General features: G+C 38.3%; 2 protein-coding genes across 3 annotated transcripts; both read right to left on the bottom strand.

The window, feature by feature from the left end:
* Nucleotides 1-128: 128 nt before the first annotated feature.
* LOC101468161 (uncharacterized) lies at nucleotides 129-6220 on the bottom strand. Of its 2 annotated transcripts, none has more exons than XM_024798218.2 (7): nucleotides 6180-6220; nucleotides 4413-4739; nucleotides 4012-4200; nucleotides 3148-3249; nucleotides 2097-2134; nucleotides 1870-2013; nucleotides 129-1474 (listed from the first exon to the last, which is right to left on the bottom strand). In XM_024798218.2, the coding sequence occupies exons 1-7, from the start codon at nucleotides 6217-6219 to the stop codon at nucleotides 1286-1288; spliced, it is 1029 nt and encodes a 342-aa protein (XP_024653986.2). In that variant the 5' UTR covers nucleotide 6220; the 3' UTR covers nucleotides 129-1285. The 2 variants fall into 2 exon arrangements, with proteins under 2 accessions (XP_024653986.2, XP_024653987.2); XM_024798219.2 differs by having other exon boundaries at nucleotides 3148-3195.
* A 4610-nt stretch (nucleotides 6221-10830) lies between these two features.
* LOC106674612 (uncharacterized) lies at nucleotides 10831-19871 on the bottom strand. Its single transcript, XM_014407464.4, has 8 exons — nucleotides 19756-19871; nucleotides 19011-19201; nucleotides 18115-18165; nucleotides 16471-16869; nucleotides 15908-16342; nucleotides 13243-13356; nucleotides 13058-13098; nucleotides 10831-11575 (listed from the first exon to the last, which is right to left on the bottom strand). Exons 2-8 carry the CDS (start codon nucleotides 19048-19050, stop codon nucleotides 11456-11458), a joined length of 1200 nt encoding a protein of 399 aa, XP_014262950.3. The 5' UTR covers nucleotides 19051-19201; nucleotides 19756-19871; the 3' UTR covers nucleotides 10831-11455.
* Nucleotides 19872-21601: the final 1730 nt, after the last annotated feature.

The raw sequence follows: 21601 nt of genomic DNA, 5'->3' as shown, positions 1-21601 counted from the left end.
AAGAATTTATAGATGCAAAGGACAAAAATAATGAATTGAAATAGAAAGAAAGCCAGCAAAAATAAAGATTAAGCAAAGCCTTGAAAATTGGAATACAATTGAGTATTTAGATATATTCATATGTAAAATAGTTTTATTTTTTTCAGTTGCGGTGTCGGTGGTCTTCAACTGTCTGAGAGCAAGGATTAAAATAAAACAGAGTTCAAAATGAAATGCAGAAGAACATGAGATGACAGGTGACTCAACCTTTAGCTGAGTCATCAGCTTCCTGTTTTAAAGAAGGACACCTCTCAATACATTCCTGAAGTTCACAAAAACAAAAAGTAAATAAATGCATAAAATTGTTTGTAACCAGTGGGGGGATTAAAATAAGCATAGTCATTAGGGAAAGAGGATATTTTAAAATGTGTACTGGTAAACTTACACTCATCTTTCAGCAACGGTGAAACCAACATCTGTTGAACTGACTGGTCGTTAGGGAATTATTTCATATCTGATCAGCTCTAGAAGAATACCTGCTCCAGGGCAGGTTAGGTTTAATACCAGTTACCATGGTGATATACCCTGGTAAACTTTAAGAAGTGAAACTTTGTAGTACAGGAAATCCTCTTTTGCACTAGAGGCCTTTAGTAGGAGGCAAAAGTTCAGGAACATAGTGTAACATTCATTAAAGTACTGTGTACTGTGCAAGGTTAAAGAAGTAGCCACCAGAGGGACACAAAGGTCAACATCGATACTCTGTTATTAAAAATATTTATAACTCACCGCAGGTTTATAACAAAAATATTTTGATGACAATGACTGCATATTTTAGATTTAGATAATTTTTTACATAGTGAACATAATCAATCAGATAAACTGGCTTTTGAATTCAGCCCACTGTACAATATGTTTCCTATGAAATAAGAACAGTGAAATAAGAATACAGAACCAAACTGAAAGAAGACAGTATAGGTCGTTTTTCAAATAAAACTACTGTTAGTACAAAACAACATAAACAAACAGCTTTTACTGAGAACAAGCTTCGTTCCAAAAAACTAAACATCCAGTCGGATAAAATTTACTGCATACAAAGTGTAAATAAAACATAAATATTCTGTTCCATCATCACATCATGTGAAGTCTTTTGTTTCACACTGCATTCACCGTGGCTTCCAAGTTAAACTTTGAATCATTTGTGAAAAAACCCTTCTCAAACACTTTGTTACGCCCCTCTGCAACCTCTATTCTCTTTGCAGTGACAGTGCAAGACTCTTCAGGTGTTGCGCTTTTTTCAGTTTGTATTTTATTTCAGTTTTGGTTTTATAGAGTACAGAGGAGGTGAAGCATCTTTAACATGGTTCCTGGGGCTAGCATGTATCTGAGGTGTGGAGTAGACAACATCACCTGATTTTCCACAGAGGGTGCTGTTAGTTACAGAAATGTGGGAAAAATCCACTTCAGTGTAATCAACTTCATCTGTGTCATTTTCAGCCTGAAAAATAAGTGAGGTTAAACTTGAAATGTACTTAAAAAATAAACCCATCCAGCAGATAAAACAGGAGTGGAAAAAAACTTTTTTGCTTTACTAAACTTGGTTTACTGAAACTAAACAAATCACTACAACCTTCAACCTCAGCTACTGCATTAAATTATCACCTCACAGAAGCTGAAAATTATAACGTTTAGGAACAAAGGATTTGTCCTGGACTTAAAAAAAAACTAGCCACGCCTAATAACCCTGAACCAGAGCGTGTTCACTGAATTTGGACATTTTTTATTTTTTACTATTAGCTGGCAGAAAGAAAATATCCTATCGATGATTACTAATGACACTACTCAAACAGGTCTGTTCTGGTTTCTGACCAGTCAGACCGCAGTTCTACTTACTTTACTTTGAGAATAGGTGATGAGGCTGTAAAGTTCAAGGTTTTCAACTCCAGCTCGCTGGCAGGTTTTGGGAAAGGCATCAGCTGAAGACACTTCCGCAGGAGGTGAACCACCGTCTCTTATCTCTTCACACAATCGGTTATTCTGGAAAAAAGAGAACATACTGGCCAACTGATAAAAATCAGAAGGTAATGAAGACTGCGTGTCTCATAATTTCTAAAACTAACCTGTGTGATATTGGCGTATTCTGTTTCTACAGGAGGTCCTGAAAAATGCAGGTGAGAACACAAACTTAAACACCTTCCAGGAACTACAACCAACTACAAAAAAGGAACTAAACTTGGGAACAATATAAAGAATGAAAACTGAATATCTTTCAACTTAATCTTAAAGATGTATTCAGTGCCACAGCCAAGTCACACTTGACTTAATTCATGCCTATTGTAATCTGTTACATCTTGCATCTTTTTTTCCAGCTGTGCAGATGTTGTGCTTCTGAAATTTTCAGCTTTACCGGGACATCTGTCAGCTTTCATATATCCTAACATCTTAATAAGTCAACCCAGTGAGTATCAGTCTAGTACTTCTAGCTTCTAGTGTAGAAGCATCTGAGAGTCACAGACATGGATAGGTCTACTGAAGTTAAAACCTCTGTCACTACATCATTTTTCGTTTTTCTTTTAATGAATTTGAATTTTCCTAAGTCGATGGTTTAGCAATGTATGAAAACTGGTCAATGTGACTCTGTGCTGAACACCTTTCAGTCAAACAATCAAATGTTGTCACAGCAGTTTTTTCCAGATCAGAAATCAGTTTAACAACAATTTTATTTTTCTATAAGCATTTAACCATCCTAAAACTCGACACCAACATTGTACTTTGTGACCTGAATCCAATTTGTAAACTGACTACGCCTGAATTTTCACTTGTTCCATTGGCAGATTTTTTTCACTTAATACAATAAAAAATAAAATAAAATTGTAAGAAATAAGTGAAAAAAAATCTGCAATTGGAACAAGTGAAAATTCTCCAGATCCAAGATGCACTGTCTAAAAACGAGTTCATATATCTCACTGAAATGTTACTGTGTAGCTGATTGTGTCTTATTTTAACTGCGATGAGATATTTTTGACTTGAAATTAGACAAATATACTTGGTAAGTTTTTGAATTTTTGCAGTGCAGCATAAGAACTTAATTAAGGTTAACCCTGAGGTTAATCTGCAGAGTTGCTCTGAAGTGGTAAAAAACAGAGGTTTCTCACTGTGCTACAGACTCACCTTTAGGTTTAATGGCCTTCATCTTCTTGTAGAAAATCAGCAAAGCGGCTGATAAGAGGGTGATCATAATGACCAGAATCAGAATCACATAAAGCGGCTTATCTGCACCTCAAGAGAACACATTTCTTTTTACTGTCACACTCGTAATATTTGGCGATGAATTATGCAACCAAAACACAGATAGTCTGAGTTACATTTCATTTGTATGAAATTACTTTTGGTCCTCCTAATTTATTTTCAGATGAAGTTTCAGTTTCGACTGTTGCACTTGAATCCTCCATCACATGCAGTGCCAACTACTCAAATGAGGCTGTCCTGTGTGTGACTATCAAGTCTAACTTTTTACGTTAAGCTTGCATGCACATCATGAGAAATGTAACGTAATGTCAGGTCGACGTAGCCCACAGCTAATGTGATTGGCCAGTTCTGTGCAGTCTTTTCCCCACTGCATTTTTGTCTACTTTTTGATGGCATAATAGTCATAGGATCACATATAGAACACTGAGATATGACCACACAGTAACAGGTAACGACACAGAAGTGGAAGTCTATAACATCTGTCATCTAGATCTCATGTCATGGTGCTTTAAGGAAGTCAAACGTGGTCTCACTCAGCTGTTCATGTGCAGTTCGTGAGTTCTTCATTTAACTCTTGCACTGTTTATGCACTGCATTTGTTTGAAAACTTTACTCATTTTGTACATTGTGCTTAAAATTTCAAAATCAAATAGCTGACAATGCATCATTAGTTAATGAATTAAAGTTTACACGTTAAGTTTACACTTTAGTAATATGACCGAGCGATGTTTCTACTGCTCTTGAATGTGGTTGAGGTTTTTGATAAATACACAGACGAACCCATACCTGGACCTGCAGGTGTCTCAGAAGGGTTCAGGATTTCAGTGGAGGAGGATGTAGATGTAGCGCTTTCTAAACTGAAGTTAAAACTTTGTGTTGTTGTTGCTGCTGTTGTTGCTGTTGTTGAGGTTGATAGGAGAAAGGTTGATGATGAAAAAGCCTTTGGAGTAGAGCCTGGTGTTGAAATTTTTACAGCTGTGAACAAAGAAACAATCAGTACAAAAACAATCCTGCAGTTTGTATGTCTGCATGCGAGTAATGTAGGTTAACAGGTGTTTTATGGCAACGCTAAGCTTATATTCAAAAAATGACTGAATGGAGATCAATTGAAAGAAATGTTGTTGCCAATGAGATGTGAATATGTTCACATCTTCAGAAATATGAATATAATTTTTGTAGAGACTTACCTTCAGTGACAATTATCTCAAAATAATCTGGGTTCAAAGTGCTGTCCAAAGTACACTTGTACCTTCCTGAGTCAGACTGTTTCAGCTGTGTGATGCTCACATACATAATATCATAACTAAATTTTTTTTTGAAATATTGAATGCTGTATCTGTCGCTCTGAAATGTGTCAGCAGTTGTATTAATCAGAATGTTTCCCTTTTCACATTCTTCCTTACAGAAGAGCCTCCTGCTTCCACTGATAAGGAACCTGCATTCAAGTGTGACGTCTTCTCCTTCCATTTTTCTGTGTCTGGGTGTTTCTGCATTGACAAGACCATCCTGCTGTGCTGCTGAAAAGATTAGCATTCAATAGTTACCATCATCCTATAAAGACAGATCATTATGTGCTTTAATTGTACAGTTAAATTCTTCATATTGTTATTTAAATATTTAAAAAATTAAAAAAAAAACTTCCTGATTCTGACATCTACACAAACATCTGCTGACTGAGAGTTACTTGAGTGTCATTTGCTTCTAATGATGTATTCATCTCCATATTTTTTTTACAGTGTATTGAATAATAATTGTTTCTATTGTGGAAAATGTTTTGGGATTGTTGCTTAACATTAAAATTTTCATTTTTTGAACATGCATGCTGTGGTTTTTCTTGTGAGCCTAAAAAAACCTGACTGATGCCTCATTAGTTCAAAAAAGAGGAACCAGGTGCATGTGGGGTTTCGAAAATGCTCATAGAATTTAGTTGTGTCTAAATATACATTTCCTGCTAGATTGCTTGGATACATTTGTATTTGGCAAAACAGTGAGACTGTCTATACATGAAAAGACACCTGCAAGTTTTAGTATGGGCAACGTTCACAAAAAATACAACAAATAGCCATTTCTGCATATGAGATTAGGATGAACCTAACAAGAACTAAGGAGCAAAATGCAGCTTAAAGAATATTGTTTACGTGATTTTTTTTTTTTATTCTAAGGAGTTTGGAAAGAAAACCGTCTGGACTTCTTTAAGTTGCTTGAAGACGTTTCACCTCTCATCCGAGAAGCTTCTTCAGTTCTAAGGTCAAATGGTGGGGAGTCCCAGATTTAAACCCAGTGGGAGTTTCCCCCCAAAGAGGGACAAAGGACCCCCTGATGATCCTCTACCTAATCACATGAGCCAAGGTGTGAAAATGAGTGTGGGTCACAATCAGCCAGGGTTTCAGGTGAGCTCATTGTGAAACCTGGCTGATTTCCTGAGGTCAGATGGCCCAGGATGTGAGTGGGCGTTAAGGCGTCTGGGAAGCGATATCAAAACCAGATTAACTCCCACTGGGTTCAAATCTGGGACTCTCCACCATTTGACCTTAGAACTGAAGAAGCTTCTCGGATGAGAGGTGAAACGTCTTCAAGCAACTTAAAGAAGTCCAGACGCTTTTCTTTCCAAGCTCCTTAGACTACGATAACCTGGATGACTGAGAACCTTCACAGACATTTTTTTTTATTGTTTTAAAACTTCTATTTTCAGTGACCTGCATGTTCAAGTTACATGTTTCCAGCTATAAACACCACAAAACAAACATGTAAGAGAAGAAAATTAAGAAAGACTGAAACAGTTTGTGGTTCAACAGAAATCAATGATTCAACATGAAAAACCAATAAACAAACAAACCTGGTGATTGATTTTTAATAAACAGACACCATTTTCTGTTTTTAATAAACAGAAAATAAAGATGCAAACAACAAAGAAAGAAAGAGAACACGGAAATTAAAATTTAGAATTCACTCACTAAGTATGATGAAGCAGACCAGAGTGTGACAGGCTTTCATCTTGAGGCTCTGATGGTTTAATGCTGTTTCTCTTCCTTCTTAACTCACAAAACAGGAACTTCACTCAATAATGAGGACACACACACACAAACACACACACACACTCCCCTTCTTCTAAATGTGTCATAGGCTAATTTTCATTTCCATCAACGTGTCTTTTAGACCCCATTCCTACAAAACTGCTCAAAGAAGTCCTGCCATTAATTAATTCTTCGATCTTAAATATGATCAACCTATCTCTAATGATCGGCTATGTACCACAGGCCTTCAAGCTGGCTGTAGTTAAACCTTTACTCAAAAAGCCATCTCTAGACCCAGCAGTCTTAGCTAATTATAGGCCAATCTCCAACCTTCCTTTCATATCAAAAATCCTTGAAAGAGTAGTTGTCAAACAGCTAACAGATCATCTGCAGAGGAATGGTTTATTTGAAGAGTTTCAGTCAGGTTTCAGAGCTCATCACAGCACAGAAACAGCTTTAGTGAAGGTTACAAATGATCTTCTTATGGCCTCTGACAGTGGACTCATCTGTGCTTGTCCTGCTAGACCTTAGCGCAGCATTCGATACTGTCGACCATAATATCCTATTAGAGCGATTAGAACATGCTGTAGGTATTACAGGTACTGCACTCCAGTGGTTTGTATCATATCTATCTAATAGACTCCAGTTTGTGCATGTAAATGGAGAGTCCTCTTCACACACTGAGGTTAATTATGGAGTTCCACAGGGTTCAGTGCTAGGACCAATTCTGTTTACATTATACATGCTTCCCTTAGGCAGCATCATTAGAATACATAGCATACATTTTCACTGCTATGCAGATGACACCCAGCTCTATCTGTCCATGAAGCCAGATAACACACACCAATTAGTTAAACTGCAGGAATGTCTTAAAGACATAAAGACCTGGATGGCCGCTAACTTTCTGCTTCTTAATTCAGATACAACTGAGGTTATTGTACTCGGCTCTGAAAAGCCTAGAAATATGGTATCTAACCAGATTCTTACTCTGGATGGCATTACCTTGGCCTCCAGTAACACTGTGAGGAACCGTGGAGTCATTTTTGACCAGGACATGTCCTTCAATGCACATATTAAACAAATATGTAAGACTGCGTTCTTCCATTTGCGCAACATCTCTAAAATTAGAAATATCCTGTCTCAGAGTGACGCTGAAAAACTAGTTCATGCATTTATTACTTCCAGGCTGGACGACTGTAATTCATTATTATCAGGATGTCCAAAAAACTCACTGAAAAGCCTTCAGCTAATCCAAAATGCTGCAGCAAGAGTACTGACAGGGACTAGAAAGAGAGAGCATATTTCTCCTGTTTTGGCTTCCCTTCATTGGCTTCCTGTTAAATCCAGAATTGAATTCAAAATCCTGCTCCTCACATACAAGGTCTTAAATAATCAGGCCCCATCTTATCTGACCTTGTGGTACCATATCACCCTATTAGAGCACTTCGCTCTCGCTCTGCAGGCCTACTTGTTGTTCCTAGAGTATTTAAAAGAATGGGAGGGAGAGCCTTCAGTTTTCAGGCCCCTCTTCTGTGGAACCAGCTTCCAGTTTGGATTCAGGAGACAGACACCATCTCTACTTTCAAGATTAGGTGTCACAATACGGCTGTGTGCAGGCAAGAGTAGGACCCAAACGCAAACTCACAGAGTCAAAAGGTAAACTCAAAAAACACAGCTTTATTGCTGGCGTGAAGTGGGACACAAAAAAACAATACAAAATAAACTAAACTGGGAAAACTAAAGCACACAGCGCCACAGGGAAAAATCACACAGCTATGAGGGAGGACGCAACACTGACAAAAAGAAACATGGGGCTTAAATACACTGAGGGATAACGAGGGGGAATGAGCCACAGGAGGAGAGCACAGCTGAGAGTAATTAAGCAGGACGAGGCAAGGGAAGCAAAACTAGAAACATTAACATAGAACAGACTGTGAAAGTAAAACAGGAAACACACTGACGGAACTCAAGACATGTGAACTTAACAGACTGGGGGAGACAGAACATAGGTGTTAGGGAGTTAATAGGGACAATAGGGATCTGAAACATGGAACAGAAAGGCACAGTAGATCAACATGAACATAACAACGCCACAGGGGAAGAGTAAAACTGAACACGATGAACACAGAAACACCAGACCTCTTCACAATAAAACAGGAAACATAATGAGACGTAGACATGACAACCCGAACTTCACAATGTAAGACACAGACATGAAACGCATGAAGAGCAGGGGAGATTTACCATAGTTGGAAACACGAGGGGGAAATAATAAGAACTAGAAACACCTAGGCATGATAACAAATGAACTTAGGAACCTGAAGGGCTTACATAAACTAAAACATCAAAATGAACTAAAACTCAAAACACTGGGTCATAAGACCCAGGATCGTGACATTAGGCTTAAATCTTTCCTTTTTGCTAAAGCATATAGTTAGGGCTAGACCAGGTGACCCTGAATCCTCCCTTAGTTATGCTGCAATAGACGTAGGCTGCCGGGGGATTCCCATGATGCATTGAGTTTTTCCTTTCCAGTCACCTTTCTCACTCACTATGTATTAACAGACCTCTCTGCATTGAATCATATCTGTTATTAACCTCTGTCTCTCTTCCACAGCATGTCTTTTATCCTGTCTTCCTTCTCTCACCCCAACCGGTCGCAGCAGATGGCCCCGCCCCTCCCTGAGCCTGGTTCTGCCGGAGGTTTCTTCCTGTTAAAAGGGAGTTTTTCCTTCCCACTGTTGCCAAAGTGCTTGCTCATAGGGGGTCATATGATTGTTGGGTTTTTCTCTGTATCTATGAAGCGCCTTGAGGCGACTTATGTTGTGATTTGGCGCTATATAAATAAAATTGAATTGAATTGAATTGAATTTCATTTTCTGCCTAAAAAGCATCTCATCTGTGTTGCTGTGTTTATGAAATTATGTTTATGCCAAAGTTTAAAGCAGACACTCTTGTGTACGCACTGGCATCTCGCTGCATGTGGCTAATGAGTTTGATGCAGACAGGCTGTTGAATTGGCGTACAAGATATATAATTGTTTTTTTCTCATACAAAACTTTTGCCATAAAGCAGTAAAACAGATGTGATTGCAAACTGACACACAGTGGTTGGAGCACTTGCACGGCATGATGTATATAAGATTCACAAATGCATGAAAAATTCAATCCTTTCTTTTTTCTGAGTAATAAAGATGTTTCTCACAGAGAAAATAATGAATCCTGCAATCGAGGTTCTTCAGATTTTGTCAGCTGGAAATTTCTGTTTCACTGTATCTTTAAAGTGTTCTGGTGATTGAAGCTTAACAAAGTGTTAATGACACCAGTTTGAGATGACTTTTGCTTTGTTGAATGGTGCTTTATTCTCCTGGAAGTCACATTACAAGTTGGTAAACTGACGCACATCATCAGGAAAAAGTACTCAGAAAGGATGTGGCAATAAAACCTTGACTGCTTTGTTATCAAGGTACTTAAACAGTGACCACAGAAGACTCCTACCATGAGAGCATCAGCAGCAGAAGCATGGTGGCTTCAAACTTTGAGTTTGTTGTAGGCAGTGATTACAAAACAAGTAAAAGGGCATTCACACAGGAAGTGACTCACATTGTGCATCACTTTGCCGCTAACATTCAGCCCCTAGTGGAAATTACAGCTTCTGGTTGCCTAATCTATACTGTCATAGGTCAATCATCAATATTTTAATTTCTACTCTCATTGGTGGTTGCTTTAGTTGAAGTTTAACTCATGACCCACTCATTTTGCATCACCAGGAGGTATTTTGCTTGAAGTTACTGAATGTTATTGATGTTCTTTAAAAAGTCAAACGCTTTTTTCTCTAAAAATGATACCTTTACTATCATATTTGCGGTTGCAAAAATAATTGATTTTAACCTTAAACAACATATTTTGTTTTTTTCACTAAATATATAAACTTTGATTTACTGCTGCTGTGTAAATTGCTCAGTGAATCTCATTGTCTGAGGCTCAGTTATCAAGAATTGCCAAAGCTACAGGTGAACATGAAAAACTCCCTACATCGAGCATATTAAAAGGTCCAAAGGTGAACACTGACTTTAAAAAACTTAGCCAACATCTTTTAAACTGATAATGAGAAAAATCCTTCAAATATACCAGTAGGTTAAGTGTTTGTTTAGCTTTGTCTGACCAGAGGGGTACACTATGAACACAGACAGGCTTTCTTTGAATTACCTGGCTCGATGAAAACTAAAACCTCATTTGGAGATAACGGGTATCACATTATCAACTTCCTCTGTAAAAGCCAAGATTTCTGCTTCAGACTTTTTTTTTTTTGAAAATATTTTTATTGAAAAAAAGAAAACAACAGCACTTGCAGTTACCGAAATACAATCAACCTTTCTTCATTTTCCTAAGTAAACAAACATACATATATATATATGAAAAAAAAAAACACAACGCCCCCCCCCCCCCCCCCCCCCCCCCCATCCCCAGTCCCACACAGATCAACACAACCATCAAACATAGAGGAATATAACAGTAACAAAAGTAGATGTAAACAGGCAATACCTCTAGACTAGCAAAATAAGAGATAAAGGGTTAACACTTGTGAAAAAATTTGGCTGTGCAACCTTTCAACGTATATTTAATTTTTTCAAGTTTTAAAAAAAACATGACATCTTTAAGCCACCGGGAAACAGTAGGATACTTAACAGACTTCCAATGCAACAATATTAGACGTCTCGCTAATAGGGATGTGAAGGCTATAATATCCTTTTGTGTGGAATCAAGTGTAAGTGAGCGAACAGGAATCCCAAATACAGCAATCAGAGGACAAGGATGAAGAGTTACCCCAAGAACAGTTGACATAATAGCAAAATACCCTGTCCAAAACCTTGTAGCTCAGGACACAGAAAAAACATGTGGCTAAGGTGACAAGGAGAACCGTGGCATTTATCACATTTATTTTTCACTTCTGGATACAATTCAGAAAGTCTAGACTTAGAGAAATGCACCCTGTGTATGACCTTAAATTGAATAAGTCCAAGACGAGCACAGGAGGTGGAAGATCGTACCCTCGCTATAGCCTGTTCCCAAGACTCCTCATGTATTCGAATTCCCAGTTCTCCTTCCCATGTACACTTAAGCTTAACATTAGTGGTTCAGACTTTTTGTGCACGCACATAAAAATAAGCATTTTCTGTGTCATATGAAATGATCTGAATGCTTTTCTGAAACTGTCTACTTTGAGTGCGTGAGACTGCAGTAAGTTTGGTCTTGGTCGCTGCTGGTGGGATCGAGGCTCTGGTAGATTGAATCGTCACATCTGGAGACTGGACAAAAATTTTCATAGAGGGCAATCTGGGGAAAAAAGAAAGCAAAAAAAATATTTAATTAATATTCAAATGAAAAAAAAGAAAAGAAAAATAGAAAATAACACAGGTGGCTGTAGTTCAGGAGACAGAGCAGGTCTAACAATTGGAGGATTGGTGGTTCAATCCCTGGCTGCTCCAGTCTGCATGACACATATCCCGTGCCAAAGCTGATGGTTTGAGTGCTCCGGTAGAGTAGAAAAGCACTAAAAACTATAAAAAAATTATAACAGCTGTAAGGCCCCTTTTAAGAGATACTAAGGAATCGTGTGTCTGCGGTTGCACAAAAAAGATTAACGTTAATGGGCCAATGCTACCACCTACTGTCTCAAATGTCACCCTACATTGGCTAGGAATTGCAAAGGACTGTGGGTAATCTTCAGAGTAACAGGGGATTCACGCAGAGGTATGTGCTTGTGTGTCATGGACATAAATATGAATGCAATTAGAAGTTCATCTGGCTGTGTTAAATAATAGCTTTTGTGGATTTTTAATGCTTTTGTTCATTCCAGTCTCTCCACCACCATGGGTGAGACCAAAGAGCTGTCAAAGGATGTCAGGAATAACACGGCAGACCTGAACACAGCTGGAATGGCTACAAGACCATCAGAAAGAAGCTTGGTGAGAAGTTCACCACTGTTGGTGCAATTGGTGCACTGTTGGAAATGGAAGCAATATAAAATGACCATCAATCATTCTCAGTGTAACCATCCTCATGGGGTAAGGATAATAACTAGAAAGATAGTGTATCAGCCCAAAACTTCACAGGAGTTTGTTAATAAACTGAAGGCTATTGGGATCAACTGGGAGTGGGGCAAAATTCATCCTGATAAGTGTTTTTAATTTATGTGATTTTAGGTAATTTTTTTTTCTAGATTTTTGGTTGATCTTCAATAAACTGAAACTGCCATAAAATGACTTTAGAGACTGTTCATTTCTTTGGAAGTGAACAAACCTACAAATTTAACAGGGGATCAAATAATTTGCACTGTGGCTAGATAATTCTGATGTGATGCCATCTTTTCCCACAGAGATCACTCCATGCATTTAGAGACATAACCATCCATTCTTGACATAATGTAATTACAGGGGATTGTGAGTAATGGATGATTCATGTAGTGAGCTTACCCTCTGTCCTCGAGAGATAAAATTCTTTTTTGTTATCCTTTGTCATGTAGATGCTGAGGGGTGTTCCTCCAAACTTGACCTGCCTCTTATCATTCATTCATATGCCTCTGACAGATTGTTAATGTTCAAACTACACAAAGACATCTGATACATTCTTGGTATAAATCACCAATTAGGAAAGTGAATTTGAATGTTAATTGTGGAAAACCATTTGTTCCATTAGGTGAGAGAACATCTGTATTTACTAAATAAAAAGCAAAAGCCTGACTTTTTCTGACCTACAAATTCACACTGTGCTTTGTTTTGTTACAGAGTAATAGTAAAGCAAATACAGACGAGTCACCTCAGTCTGGTTGTGGTCTGAGTTTCTCCTTCTGTCCAAATCTAGAAAAAAGATATTGATATTTTACATCATTAGATTAAATTAAGTGTGAGTGAAGTTGGTGTCTATCCTGTTGGATAAAAGGTCTGAAGATAAATAATTTGAATAACTGTTAAAGGTACAGATAGTGGTAGAAGTTTACTCACCAACAGAGGTCTTGGTCCTCCTTTTGTAGATCAACATCAGAACAGAGAACAGCATTAGTACTACCATGACCACAATTATAACAACCAAAAGCAGGGGGAAATCTGGGTGAGAGCCTGGATGAGAGAGGAAAAAAAGAAAGAAAGAAATAATCTAAACTGTGAACCAGTCTTTGTTTATATGACATGCATAATAATAATAGCATTAATACTTTAAATGTGAAATGTCTTCTTCCCAATGAACAATTACATACATTTCAGTAGTCGTGGTAAAAACTATTACTCAAATCCATAAATTGCCTACTGCCAAATCCACGAAGTGACAGCTAAGTCGATCCCCAGCTACATATTCGGGCCTGCATCATTCATCTTCTGTTATATTGGTTTGCCGGCTTATAATAAGATAGTAATTCATTGAAATTTCAGTTAAGCAACAAAAAAGGACTTTAATGTGGTATATTTCTTATTTTCATTGTAATATCAGGAAACTGACCCTCTTAAATTTAAATACTCTTTGTGTATTTATAGTAAACACTATTTGCATATTGCTATAAGGTGTTAGGAGTTTATGCAATGGTCCTGTTAGCAGTATTCTCAGTTTATATTGATTTTCTGGGTGTACTTTAAGTTGCATAGTCTTGATTTTTCAATACATACTGTATTATGAGAAAAGAAAGCAAGGTCTCAGCTACATCAGTATGAATACTTGGCCAATAGGCTACACTCATAACAGGCAGGGCTCCAACGATTCGTTGACATAATCAATGATGTTGACTATAAAAATTTGTTGACATTAAATTTTATTGTTGATGCGTCATATTTTAAAACCACCTAAATGTGTTTTTGTAACTGTAATACATTACAGGAAGCTACGGGGCAGTATCACCTCTCGTCTGCCAACACTGTACTCAATACTAATGAAGAAGAACGTAGCACGACCAGGAGGGCAGAAGAAATTGGAAAAAGACATTTAAAAAAAAAATGTTAAAGTGTTTCATAGAAAACAAAGTTAAATGCAGACTGTACAAAGTGGAGCTTTCCTTCCACGACGGCACTACTACAGTGCACGGCAGCACCTGTGACATCTACTCTGAATAGATCAGTTTTAGAGAGTGCGTTGCATTGATACCTTGTTTATGTTAATGTCTGTACAGTAATGGTTTTCTTAATGTTTCTACAGTAAATTGTATGTTAATATTTGAGATGAGATGAGATGAGATGAGATAGCCTTTATTTGTCAGTTGCAGGTCTTTTGCTCACAACAGTAATGTTTATGTTAATGTTTGTACAGTAATGTTTATCTTAGCTTACCTGTTGGAAACATCTAATAGATGATACTTGCTGAGCAAACACAATTTCAGTTTTGTTAGCTAATGAGAGAAACGTGATAGTAAACCATTAAACAGGAGTAGCCACACTACCAGTCAACAGTTTGGACACACCTTATTTAGTGTTTTTTCACGTAACCATTTACATTGTAGATTCTCACTGAAGGCATTAAAACTATGAATGAACACATAGGGAATTATGTAGTAAATAAAAAGTGTCAAATAACTCAAGACATGTTTAATATTTTAGATTCTTCAAAATAGCCACCCTGTGCATTGATTACTGCTTTGCACACGTTTGACATTCTCTCCATGAGCTTCATTGAGTCTTGAAGGAGTTCCCAGAGATGCTGAGCACTTGTTGGTCCTTTTGCCTTCACTCTGCGGTCCATCTCATCCCAAACCATCTTGATTGGGTTTAGGTCAGGTGACTGGAGACCGGGCCATCTGGCGCAGCACTCCATCACTCTCCTCCTTTAAATAGTCCTTACACAGTCTGGAAGTGTGTTTGGGGTCATTGTCCTGCTGGAACTCTGTGTGGCATTTATCTGGGCTCTAAACTGAGATGCTGTTAACTTGTGATTTCTGAGGCTGGTGACTCTTGACTCTTTGTCATCCTTTCCTGGGGCGGTCCTCACGTGAGTCAGTTTTGTCATAGTGCTTGATGGTTTTTGAGACTGCACTTGTGGACACATTTAAAGTTTTAGCAATTTTCCAGGCTGACTAACCTTCAGTACTGATGGACTGTCGTTTCTCTTTACTTGGCTGACTGGTTCTTGCCATAATATGAATTCTAACAGTTGTCAAATAGGGCTTCAGCTCTGTACCAACTTGACTTCTGCGCAACACAACTGATGGGTTCAAATACATTAAGAAGGGAAGTAATTCCACCAAGGAACACCTGTGAAGTGAAACCCATTTCAGGTGACGACATCATGAAGCTCATTGAGAGAAGACCAAGAGAGAAACTATAATGTACAACCAAATTTGTGATTAGTAATGGTCTTTTTCAAATTCTGTTTTGTTCCGTCTTACTAGGATTAAGCACATGCATATGAATGAATTTGTCCTGAAAAGAGACTCATGCACCTCTCAAATGGCTGAAGTCATTATAGAGAGCGTCTTTAGAGTGATTATTAGCTGCTGGGGACGTCATCTCAAAAGAGTCAAAAGATTAAAAATATAGACTTTATTTCTAATAATTCATGATGAAAAGACAAAATATTTTATGTTAAAATCATGTGGTTATAATACCGTAAAATTCAAAAATATAATATTTCTATAATTGTTAGTGATTGCAAACCTCTCGACTAAACAGACCTCCAGCTGCACAAATTTACCTTCACAGATGACCCCAGCATCCTCATGGTGGCTGCAGTTGTGGGATCCAAACCCTGAGTGATGGCACTCAGAGAGCTGTGTTTCGCTGCCTGAGCATGTGACATTGTCCAACCAGATGTGTCTTTTGCCCTGTTCAAATTCTGCATTTGTTGGTATGGAGAGGAGCCTGCCACAGCCCAATTGTCTACACACCACCTGCGCTTCCCCTAGGCTCCAGGCATCATCACACACTGCCCCCCACTGTCCACCATGGAAGATCTCCACTCTGCCAGAGCAGGAGTCATTACCTCCATTAACCAGGCGGACCTCCCCCTCAACTGCTGTGCTGTTATCCACTGCTGTTGTAACATTGATATGGACCTGATAGGGTGACAAGACCTTTGGTGTTGGAGCAGGTGTGGTAAAAGGAACTGCAGGATCTGTTATGTTCACCTCTGTTTACAATAAATAAAAAGATATTACTGCGTTAGTGTTGAAATCATTTTTGTTATAAACAGCAGAATTTAAGGACAAGGTAGAAAATTTTTTTTACAGTGCAATCTTATTTAAAGCAGAACAATACCTGCACAGTATGCAAGCTGGCATGTGGCTGGCTTCACAAGTTTGTAAACATAGTAGTTTCCATAGCAGTGTTTGACATGGATGATGTGTGACTCAAATTTGCAGCAGTTGCCTTCCCAAGAACTGCACACAGTGCGAGTTAGAATTTCACCCGACTGTGTGGGATGAGGTTGTGTTATCCACAGTGGAGCATGAGTTCCACACCTGTTGGGGTCTAGACACCTCTCTGGAATATGAGCACCAGATTCCCCCAGAAACAGGCGATACCAACCTTGCCAGTCAATGTTTTTATCACAGTGTAGGACCTGAATATCTGTGTTATTCGTTGAACGCCAGTCATCATTCAGTACAGTGTAGTTATGACAGGGGTCAACACACTGGGAATTACTGCAGTCCATCCCTGAAAGACAAAAAAGACAAAGGCTTTTTACTGCAAGCCAAATTCACCCATATTCATACAGCACTTTATTCTGTGCTTCAAGCACTTTTCTAGCATACGCACGGGGGGCTGCACGGCATAAACATGTTAACGAGCTAATCGCGCCAACGCATTGATGGCGTGCAGCCCTCTCACAGGGCGATTCCCGTTAACTCCCTAACGAAGATTTGCTGCCTTAATGCAGTTATAGCGTTAACGTCATTTTAACGAGATTAACGCTGACAGCACTCATTTATATTAAATATCCTCCTATGCTTCTTAGTTTGTTTTTTTCATTAGTTATCTTTAGATTTAATTCCTTTTAAGTTTTATTATTTATCGTATCTTCTATGTAAAATATCTTCTGGGTTCTGTTCTTGTATTTTTTTGACACTAGTCTCCTTAGTGTTTTCTTTTTATTGGATCCCTGTCTCTGTGTTATGGGTTTTTTTCAATGTATTTGTTTAGTTTGGTAGTCTTCTATCTCTTGTGCTCCATATTTACTTTTTCTTCCTTAGTCCCCTGTTCCCTGATAATTCCACTTGTGTTCCCACCTGCTTATTCTTTTCCCTCATTAGGCATTAATATACACTATATTCCCAAAAGTATTCACTCACCCATCCAAATCATTGAATTCAGGTGTTCCATTGCCACAGACATATAAAATTAAGCACCCAGGCAAACAGACTGCTGCTATAAACATTTGTGAAAGTAAGGGTCACTCTCAGGAGCTCAGTGAATTCCAGCATGGTATCGTGAAAGGATGCCACCTGTGCCACAAATCCAATCATGAAATTTCTTTACTACTAAATTTTCCACAGTCAGCTGTTAGTGTTAGTATAACAAACGGGAAGCTATCAGGAGCGACAGCAACTCAGGCACAAAGTGAAAGGCCAGGTAAAATCACAGAGTGGGATCAGCAGATGCTGAGGTGCATAGTGCCCGGAGCTTGCCAACTTTCTGTTCAGTCATTGGCTACAGACCGCCAAACTTCATGTGGCCTTCAGATTAGCTCAAGAACAGTGTGTACAGAGCTTCATGGAATGGGTTTTCCATGATCACCAAGCACAATGCACAGCGTCAGAGGACTCTAGAGCATTAACGTGATCTCCGGAGTGACAAATCACACTTTGTCATTTGGTAATCCAATGAGTCTTAAGAGACACACACGAGCATTCTCCTTCAAGGGATAACAAATCTGCATTCGCTTGTGATGTTTTCACTTACCTGTATGGATGGAACTTTCTGCGTTGGCGAGGCCAATGGTTCCATGCAGGCCTGTGAAAATGATAAATATTATACACTCACTATATTCCTGTAAAATACAGCAATATGTTTTATGTTCGTTAAATTCAAAAGAGATGAACTTCCTGATTCTTCCTGACATGTACCCAAACCATCTGCTGAGGAAGATTTAATTAAGATCCAGCAAGAGAGAAAATGGATTTAATTTATTGGTCTGGGATGACATCTTAATTTCCTTTTAGTGCGTTTCTTTGTCAAATGACATTTTTTAAACTGTTGGCTAGCACTTCAAGTTCTAAGTTTAACACTTGAACGATGTTATTCCCCTTGGTGTTGATAAATATGCATGCAAAAAAAGATTGTTGCTTTGTAAACATTTTCTAAACGGAAGAAAAAGGAGGAGGAACCAACTTTCTGGGTAGTTTTGAAAATTATGGTATCATTTAACTGCTTATAAATATCTGAGCCGAGGTCTCTTTTAAGACTCTTTTCTCTGGTTTGTTATGAAGAAACAGTGCAGTTTAAGTAGTTGTACAAGTTAAACTGCACTTTTTGAAATAGTATGGAAGAAAAACATCTTCATATATTATAAAGATTATTTCTAGGGAGCAAAGTGGGAGGAAACTAACAAAAATAAGCTGCAAACCGTGGTTGTGCTAAAAGATGCTTGTGTAAATTCCACACAGGTTTATATTAAGGAGTTAACGTGTTTTCAGTAAACTGCAGTGTAAGTGTATTTTTGAATCTGAACAACATGCTTAACCACAGGAGATAGATGGAAACTGTTCAACAATGAGCAAAATTTACCAATGAACTCCAAATAAAAAAAGAAAACAACTAACACAGAGAAAATCTGAGAAATAGGAAGATTTACTCACTGACGAAGATGAAGCAGCTCAAAGTGTGATCGACTTTCATATTTAATGCTCCCTCTTTACCGTCTTCACTTGCAAACCAGAAACTATCTTCTCTCAGCAATGTAGTTCTGCCTTCAAATGCGTCACTCTCTGTTCTGCACCCCCCCAATGCAAGAGCTGACCACAGGCTTGGAGGTCCTAGTAGTCAGGGACTGTTTAGGGTTTGGAACAGATTTTGTGTAATTATAACAATATGTAATTTATGACCTTGCAAGAATTGCACAAAATCCCAGTCTCATTACATACTCCGATGCAGGAGACAGAACCAACAGTATGGGTCCATTTTCAGAAGTGTCAAGGAGTTAAATTCCATAAAGAAATACACATTAAATAATCACAAACTATCACAGAGTTCAAAGACGATTTGCTTGATATTTTTTAAGTCACAAATAGATGAAAAGTCAATTATTATTTCTTTTTCTTTAGCATCAAACAGGGTACAGACTGTGAGAGGAAATCATCAATACAGTGAATTCCTCCGGTACACACTGTAATCTGGTACACACATTGAAAAAGTGAAGCGTTAATAGACACAGACAAGAGGCAGAATAAAATATAACGGAGAGAAAGAAAAATCTGCAACAGATAATCAGTAATGATGGGATTTCAGCAGCCAAACCCAACTTGCATAAAATGATTTGTTTGAAGGAAATAGACCGCATACTACTAAGGCTGGCCCCCAAATGGCCACCTCTTAACCACTCACCTCTTAGCCAAATGGATTCACCTGCTGTGTGGATTGGTGAATGCAGCCAGCTGTGCAAAGCAACAGAAAATTTATTGGTTTTGCAAAAATTAATAGCATGCATAAAAGAAAAAAGCAGAAGCTTTAACATGTATTTACTGTATGATGACATACAGTAAATACACCCAGTAACAGTAAGTGAGCCTGGACGGAAACAGAAGTTGTGTGTTTAAAGTGTTTAAGATATGCTAATTATGTATAAAAAGGAAGTGAACCATGCATTTGTGGTGTGAGAAGTTTCGAGGGACATCTTGTTTCCCTTTTCTCTGACAAAATAAGTTATAGAAACACTGGGAAATGTCTTTTAGCCAGTTTGCTGGTGTTTAAACAGCTATTCATTATCTTTGTATTGTACAATGTTTAGTTTTTACTCTACTAAATTAACTTTTACTGTTCAGGTTTTATTCAGATTGCGTTGAGTTGACAAATGCACAACAGACTGAACTTAAACAGTAACAACAAAGAGATAAAAACACTAAATGCTCTATCATCAGTTGTACAGAGGAACCAAAGGTGAAGATAACTGAAAACTGCCTTTACAACAATCCTAACACCCCCCCCCCCCCCCCCCCCCCCCCCCCCCCCCCGACAAGTTACAGACACAAAAAAAGGAAAAAAACATGCTGACTTATAAAAAGGAAAAAGGAAAATTTTGTCCATGTACATGAACAAAAGGGATACTTTTTCTGCTTATTTCATGTTACGAGACAGGCAAAAGAAAAAAAGAAAAAAGAAAGAAAAGAAATTCTTTGATTATTGTTATTCCTGGGTTTGTTTATCTTGTCTTTAGCTTTTCCTGATCCCACGTTTCACATCTAGTCACCCTTGTTCCCTCTGTTACCGAGTCTGTTATGTTGTTGTGTGAAGCTCTGAGTGTCTGTGCGTATGTGTCGTATTTCCTGTTTTACTTTGACAGTGTTGTGTGCTATGTCAGTGTGTCTACTTTTGCTTCCCTTTGTCTCTCCAAAAGTTGAATCTGTTCATCTGGACGTAGCGTTTTGTGGGAGAAATGTTTCGTCACTCATCCAAGTGACTTCTTCAGTCTCAGCTGACTGCAGGTTTCAATCTTATAAACAGTACATTTGCATAATGACTGAAACCAGCCCACATATATTCAATGTCTCCCCAGGACATTGAAAGAAACTCCGTCCCGGGTTTGGTCCGTGGATCGGGTTTCTCCGAGGCGTGGTTTTGTCTTTACTCTATAAGATTCAAAATTATTCTTAAGTAACACTCAGCAATATTCTCAAGTAGCACTTAGATATGCCGTCAGCGGGTTAGTTACGACGTCGGGAGCAGTTAGGAGAACAAAATGATACAGAGACTGTTCAGGTTGCATTCCCAAAATCAACTCAAAGATTTATTCTTTTGTGCAGGGTTTTTGTAGGCGGAAGGGTTCGTGTGTCAACAAGTTTCAAGTTACAACCATATAAGGAAGTTCCCCCTAGCTCTGAAAGGGGCCTTCTATAATCTCAACATACCTTTGACAGGTCCGTTAAACACTAGACAGTTAGAATCCTTTAGTGATATAAGTTTGCACATGGTAGAATACTGCATGTAGTTATTTGCATTAGGAAATGTTTAACCATGTATACCTAGAGGCATATAATCAATTGTGTGTGATCTTTAGCAGGATGCAAGCTTGGTGTGCACTCCAGGAATGCACCTTGTCCTATTGTTCCACGGCAGGATCAACGCAGCTATGCCTGTTCCAGTTTAAGTGCCTTCTTTACATATAGATGAACTGTTGGATTTTCCAGACCAGCAGGCCAAGGGAAGTCGCCCATGGGGTCACACTCTGAACACA

Source organism: Maylandia zebra, linkage group LG20 (genome assembly GCF_041146795.1).
Source record: "Maylandia zebra isolate NMK-2024a linkage group LG20, Mzebra_GT3a, whole genome shotgun sequence".
NCBI classification, from domain to species: Eukaryota; Metazoa; Chordata; class Actinopteri; order Cichliformes; family Cichlidae; genus Maylandia; species Maylandia zebra.
The sequence above is the reverse complement of the archived record's forward strand: the minus strand, read 5'-3'. Positions and strand labels throughout refer to the sequence as shown.